General features: G+C 44.7%; 1 protein-coding gene across 1 annotated transcript; it reads left to right on the forward strand.

Annotated features, from left to right (window-relative positions):
* The first annotated feature begins 478 nt into the window (after positions 1-478).
* On the forward strand, positions 479-3,215 carry LOC123395477 (pentatricopeptide repeat-containing protein At5g40400). The gene has a single exon (XM_045090483.1). It carries the CDS (start codon positions 501-503, stop codon positions 2,220-2,222), a length of 1,722 nt encoding a protein of 573 aa, XP_044946418.1. The 5' UTR covers positions 479-500; the 3' UTR covers positions 2,223-3,215.
* The last annotated feature ends 4,281 nt before the right edge of the window (positions 3,216-7,496 follow it).

Below are 7,496 nucleotides of genomic sequence, written 5' to 3' on the forward strand. Positions count from 1 at the left end.
TACCTCAAAGTTGCTAAAAAAAGACTTTGTCTGAAATTATCTATATGGGATCTAGTTTTGAAGTACTCGTCGCGACAAACGCAATGATGAAAACAAATTTGAAATTCAACGCTAAAGTCAAAAGTTATGGATATTTAAGAAATTTTAAAACCTTAAATAAATGTATGCACTGAAATTAAAGATGAGTCTGCGCGATCGAATGGGTAAGTCGCATGCGCTTGGAAAGGCTTAAAAATGCAGCTGAACTTTTAAGTATTTAGAATCTTGTAATTGGGTTGACGAACCCCTATATTTTCTAGATAAATGGAGTAGTTATTATGGCATTTCCTAAAAATAAAAAATAAAAGGAGGCGAGACGTTGGATTGGGTGGCGTCGGCGGCGGCTGTGGTCGCCAGGTGGGTGGTGCGGGGGAATCGCGAGAGCGGGCATGAGAACCCGTCACGTCAACGTGCTTTTCGTTTCTTTGATTCACTTTGAGCATTCTCTGGTGAAAAAAAAAATGTCCAACGCCGTGTCGCGAATTCCGTCGAGCACCCTGACCTCCCTCCTCCCGCGCGCCCTGAATCCGCACGCCGCCGTCGTCGACCTCATCACGACCCACCTCACGGCCGACGCGGAGCCCACAAAGGCCCTCGACCTCTCCGGCCTGCTCCCCTACCTCGGCCAGGACGAGCTCACCGCCGTCGTGCTCCACGCCGGCCACTCTCACCCGCTCCCCACCCTCCGCTTCCTCATCGCCGTGCCGCCGCCGCTCCAGCCGTCGCCTCCCCACCTCGCCTTCCTCGCGCACTCCCTCGCCACCGCCCGCTCCTTCTCCCACGCGCTCGACGCGCTCTCCCACCTCCTCCGCCTCCACCCAACCCACGACGCCCTCCCCACTCTCCTCCTCTCCTACCAGACCGCGCCCCACCCCTCCCTCCCCGGCCTCCTCGTCAAGGCGCTCCTCCGCCGCGCCCGCCTTCGCCACGCATTCCACGCCGCCCTGCGCGCGGCCGCCTCCGGCTTCCCTCCCGACACCGTCGCCTTCAACGCTCTCCTCGCCGCGCTCTCCCGCGCGGACCGTTTCGATGATCTCTGGGCCGCACGGGCCGCCATGGCGCGCGCTGGGGTGCGCCCCAACGCGCACACGTTCAACATCCTCGTCGCCGCGCTCTGCCGAGGTGAAGACGCCGAGCGCGCGCAGGGCTTCTTAGAGGAGCTGGAGGAGCAAGGTTTCGAGCCAGACGTGGTGACTTACAACACCCTTCTTGTTGGCTATTGCCGCAGGGGGAGGCTGCAGGACGCTCTGCACCTGTTCGACGTTATGCCGCCCAGGGGTGTTGAACCAGACTTGGTGTCACATACTGTCCTGATGGACGGGCTGTGCAAAGCCGGGAGATTGGGCGACGCTAGACGCTTGTTTGACAGGATGGTGCACAGTGGGGTGAGCCCCGATGCTGTCGCTTATAGTGTTCTTATCGCAGGGTACTGTAATGAGTGGAGAGTGAAAGAGGCAAGGCTGCTGCTAATGGAGATGGTGGGGAATGGGCTCTCGTCTCAAGGATTCACTCTCAAGAGTGTGATTGAGAGTCATGTCAAAATTGGGAAACTGCTCACTTGCTTGAATATGGTGTCGCCTTTAAGGAAATATGGTGTCACCATCCCTTTGGAGAGTTACAATTGCTTGATTCGTGCATTATGTGAGGATATGCGCCCTCATGCTGCCAGGGGTTTGTTCCAGTGGATGATAGAGGATGGGCAGGGTCCTACCTTGGAGATGTATAATATGGTAGTAGATTGCTTCTGCCGGTGCGGCAGTGTGGACGAGGCTTTAGATATAAAGGTTGAGATGAGCTCTGGAGGAGTGAAACCAGATTTTGATACTTACCATATGCTTGTAACCTGCCTTTGCAGGTTGGGGAGGAGTTTCAATGGCAAATCGGTTATGGAAGAGATGATTGAGTCAGGTCTCCAGCCGAATGAGGCTATTTGTGCTGCTTTGGTTCGTGGGTTTTGCAAGGAAGGTTCTCTTGATAAAGCAGAATTGATCCTGAAAGCTTTTGTTCTTGATTTGCAGGTCCGCTGCAATAAGAGCTATAACACTCTGATGAGAGCTTACTGTATGACCAGGAGCACCACAGAGTCATTGGAATTGCAGAACAGGATGTTGGAACTGGGTTTTGTCCCAAACAGTGAGACGTGTCGATCTATCGTTTATGGGCTCTCAAGAAGCATTGCTTAAGTTGCTAAACTGTTTTAATCATCCCAACAATACGAATATTCCCAAATTCTCAATGGGTGGTCTACATAATTGCTTAGGTGATTACAGCAGTGATGATGGCATGAGGCTATCCCCATGCATGATGAACGAGAACATTTGCGGAAGAGCTGAAGAAATTGGATTATGCCGCAGAAAGCTGTTTAATATGGTATTGTATTTAAGTGATGTGCGCACGATGTTAATGTAATGCTCTTCTCATAAAGATTAGGTTTCTCAATCCAGGGAAATTCTAGTCTGCGTGATGCAACTTGTCAGTTGTGACCACTGGCCAGAAATACTCATGGATCAAGTTTCTGCTGATGGCTTAGTGGGTGATAACAATCCCAGGCCGAGTCCCATGACATGCTGAATGATAGCCATGTACATTCCTCACCATACTGGGTTCCTTGGGTTTTGGCGAACAGATGCAAGACACTAGTTCACGAGTACTAATGCTGACTTACACCAAAATGATTACAGTATGTTGGCTACAGGAGGGAGGTTCTGGTGGAATGAGGCCTATGAGTTTACTTGGCTGTAATGGTAGCCTTCTGCCACGGTGGTGCACGCTTTGCAAACTGCTCTTGATTCTGACCACATGGCACCATGGAGCATAGCTGACAAATTACTGTAAAACCCCTGCTGTATGGAATTAGACAGCTAATATTGCTTGAATCTTAGCCCTAGATTAAGTAAGCAGCAGACATGATTTTAATGCCAAAATAGTGAGTGTTGCATCCAATTGCTACAATTGTACTTTACACAGTGCACTTTTTGGTAAACCTCATGCTTCAGTTTTTTGTCCAAGAGTTAACATGCATGGTGGATAATAGCATTTGTAAAAGGGTAGAATGCAGTATGGTTGGCATTGAGATGGTGTGAGCACTGAGCATGGATTTTGATGTAATATTCCTCATGTGGATTTGCTGCCGGAATCCGGGTGAACTTTAATATTCACTAGAAGGGATTCGCATGCTTTGCCGCGTCGTGTTTTTCAGGCACTATTGTTTCTTAGCATTATCATGGTGGTTCATATAAGAAATAATTCATTGTGTCAGCAAAAGTTTCTGTCTAGTCACTTGCTTGAAGAATGTAAGGCAAACAAAATGAGCAATGTGTTACAAAGTTCAGTTGCAATAAGACATTGACTAAATAAAAGGAAACATTAATAAGTAACCACTTTTTCGTAGTTGTTCATGCAAGATATTCTAATAGCACCTTCAGCAACTTTTGGAAGCATTTTTGTCCACTGATAATATAAATTTGGCTTGCTCTTGGGTTTTCAAGATTTGCTTCAATCAATGCAATGTGAGAAACTCTTGGTTGTTCTTTATTGCTTCAGTCAAGGTAATGTGAAGGCACGGGTACAATTCAGTGATATACATATGCATTCCAAACGGATGCAACTTATAAGTTTCCAATGCTTATTTTGGGATTGAAACATGTTCCATGTTTTGCTATAAAAATATATTTGATGTATTGTTAGCTTCTACAAACCTTTTTAACCCAAAAACTGCAAATCCCATATGGTGACTTTTTTGGATCACCAAAGATCTTTATTTTTTTTAGACTCTGCAACGAAACAATGCATGTGAATTCATGGTTTTAACCATCGAATCTCTTACCTTGTTAGCAAATGAAAATTCATGAGATTGTGGACCTGCGACTGCGTGATTAGAAATACATAAGGTATACATAAAACATAAACTTGATGGATGTGAAGATTCAAACACTAGAAACGTATGAAACTCTATTGGCAATTATCCATAAACTTCATATCAGTATAGGTAACTGATACTCGTGATCTGCATTGGGTTTTCCATGAAGAGGAATGGGTTATCGCAGCACAGAGTGGGTAAGTATTGCCCTCAGTTATGAAGCCAAGGTTTATCGAACTAATAGGAATACCAATCCTCAACCGTCTTCAGCAACTGCACACAAAGAAACAAATAACTTGCACCCAACGCGGGCAAGAGGGTTGTCAATCCCCTTGATTTCGTTATTTGCAAGCAAATGAGGTGTGTAGATAATTGTAATTACTAAATAAAATAAAAAGTAAATAAGGACAACAAGGTATTGAAAGCGTTTTTAAATAGATAAGTGAATAGACCCGGGGGCCGTAGGGTACTCTAGTGGCATCTCTCATAAAAGTAGCACATGATGGGTACACAAATTACTATTGGGCAATTGATAGAAAAGTAGATAGTTATCTGATGTTCATGGTAATGATCATGTGTATATAGGCATCGCGTCCATAAGCAAGTAGGACGACTCCTGCCTGCACCTACTACTATTACTCCACCCATCGACCGCTATCCAGCATGCATCTAGAGTATTAAGTAAAATAAAGTAATGCTTGGAGAACAATGACATGATGTAGGCAAAGTAAATTGAACGCATGAATAGACCCATCGTTTTATCCTTAGTAGCAGCAACACAAAGATGTATCTTGTCCCCTTCTGTCACTGAGATATAGAAACTCCTGAGGTTGAACCTACTACAACGCACTACTTCCACCGAAGAAATATCAATCTAGGTTGCCAAACTACATCAATAGATCGGAAAGCATTACGAAGCTATAATGATCATGCACATAAGAATCATATAAGATCAGAGGAGACTCAAATATTTATCATGTATAATCTAAACAAAAATCTACAATTTATCGGATCCCAACAAACACACCATACATAGTGATTACATCGGATAGATCAAAGTGAAGATGCGATGAACTTTGTATTGAAGATCATGAGAGAGAGAGAGAGAGAGATTGACATCTAGGTACCGCCTATGAACCCGTTGGTCTATGGTGGACTACTCACACATCATGGAGAGAGCAGCAAGGTTGATGAAGAACCCCTCCGTGATCGATCCCCACTCCGACAGGGTGCCGGAATGGAGCTTTAGATGGTCTCCCGTCGGAACAGAGACTTGCGGCGGCGGAAAAAGTATTTCGGGAGTGCTACTCGTGTTTTTAGAGTAAAGGACAATTTATAGGCCAAAGAGGGGCATCAGGAGGCGCCCGAGGGAGGCACAAGCCATCAGGGCGCGCCCCTGGTGGCGCGTCCTGTTGGCTTCTGGGCCCCTCGTGGCTCTCCTGGCCTCCCTCCGAAGCTTCTAGTTCTTGTATTGGTCCAAAAAAAAGTCACTAAAAAGTTTTGTGGCAATTGGACTTTGTTTGGTAGAGTAAACCTGAAAAGCCAAAAACACGTAGAAATCAGCAACTGGCACTAGGCACTGGGTCAATAGGTTAGTGCTCAAAAATATTATAAATTGGGAAACAAATGCCCAAAAAGTATCCTAGAATGATAACATATCAACATGGAACAATAAAAAATTATAGATACGTTGGAGACGTATCAAAATCCCCAAGCTTAATTCCTGCTCGTCCTTATTATCCAAAATATCCAAACGCTTATTTCAAAGGGTAATCAAAGTATTCAAATGGTTGAGGTTTCCACTAATATGTTTAAGGGGGTCGTGATATTGTTGTAACTCGACTAAGTGCTTATGTAAGTCACTCAATTTGTCGAGAATTTGAACTCCCTCTTCTGAGAAATTAAACCCCCATTTTTGTGGAGGAACCCCCAAAATCCCCTCCAAAACTTCATAAGCAGCGTTTGTATTTAGTTCAGTAAAATTCCCTTTTGAGGCGAAATCTAAGAGTTTTCTATGATGTAAAGTCAATCCAATGTAAAAATTTCTGAGCAAAACCTTTGCATCTCCTTTTAGGTTGGAGATACGATAAGATTTCATTAGCCTATACCAGGCATCTTTCAAAATTTCTCTTTGTATTTGTTTGAAGTATAAAACTTCAAAATCTGGTGACAAAGGGGAAGTGGTAATGCTAGTCATAGAGACAAGTAAGAGATCCAGAAGGAGAGAGGCAAACGAAAGAAGGGCGAATAAAAAGGCAAATCTTTTTGGTATTTTCTGAAAATTGTTTTAGAAGTGGGGGAGAGGAAAACGAGAGGCAAATGACAAATAAAGTAAATGCAAGAGATGAGCTTGTGATGGGTACTTGGTAAGCTTGATCTTGCTATGTAACCTCCCCAGCAACGGCGCCAGAAATCGTTCTTGCTACCTCTTGAGTTTGCGTTGATTTTCCCTTGAAGAGGAAAGGGTGATGCAGCAAAGTAGATAATTATTTCCCTCAGTTTGTTGAGAACCAAGGTATCAATCATGTAGGAGGAACAAGCAAGGCCCTGATCGTAGTACCTACACAAACAATCAAACACTTGCACCCAACGCTAAAAAGGGGTTGTCAATCCCTTCACAGTTATTTGAAAGGATGAGATGTGATAGAGATAGATATAAAAGATCGATAGATCTGAAAGTAAAATAAAAGTAAATAAATAGCAGCAATATATTTTTGGTATTTTTGGTTTATAGATCTGAAAGTATAATATGGAAAATAGACCCGGGGCCATAGGTTTCACTAGAGGCTTCTCTCATAAAGGAAAATAATATGGTGGGTGAACAAATTACTCTGGAGCAATTGATAGAAAAGCAAATAATTATGAAGATATCCAAGGCAATGATTATGCATATAGGCATCATCTCCGTGTCAAGTTGTGACAGCCCGAGACCGACGCTCCAGAAGATTCTCCCTTTATTCCGTTTTCGTCGTGTGATTATATTTATTTGTCGCATCATCATTGCATCATGCGCATCATCTGCTTTGCATCGGCATCCCGTTCCCGCTAGTTCTCAAAAGTTGCATCCGTTATTAGTTGCCGGTTCTCTCCGTATTTTTATTGTCGCATCATCATCGCATCATGTGCATCATCTGCTTTGCATCGGCATCCCATTGCCGCCAGTTTTCAAAAGTTGCATCCGTTATTAGTTGCCGGTTCTCTGTGTGTTCGTCGTTGACCGTGTTGAGCCCGACCACACACGCACGCGCCCGCGACATCGTTTAAACCTTGTTTTAAAAGTGTGTATAAGACTTTCTCTGATTGGGTTGAAACTTGGCGTCCGGGCTTATTTTAATATAGGCAGGCCGCTTGCCAATTTTCGTCACAATAGGAGTCCGTCTGGTACCCGAACGGTCGACCGTAGCGGCATCATATTCGGTCTATCGTCGCACGTTTTTTGGTGTTTGAAAATCACGTTGCCGGGTGCCGTTTTCCCTCTCATCTCCGGCTAGCCTACTCTACACATCCACTTAGTCGTCCCCGCGTGTGAGACCGTTCGATTCCGATCGCGCGGTTGAAACGGGGGCAAAATTCTGCTAACCCTAGCCCCTGTCTATAA

The sequence above is a fragment of the Hordeum vulgare genome, chromosome 5H (genome assembly GCF_904849725.1).
Source record: "Hordeum vulgare subsp. vulgare chromosome 5H, MorexV3_pseudomolecules_assembly, whole genome shotgun sequence".
Taxonomy (NCBI): Eukaryota; Viridiplantae; Streptophyta; class Magnoliopsida; order Poales; family Poaceae; genus Hordeum; species Hordeum vulgare.

Excerpts from the sequence above, each read along its gene's own strand:
- LOC123395477 (XM_045090483.1), top strand. The coding sequence starts at position 501 with ATGTCCAACGCCGTGTCGCGAATTCCGTCGAGCACCCTGACCTCCCTC.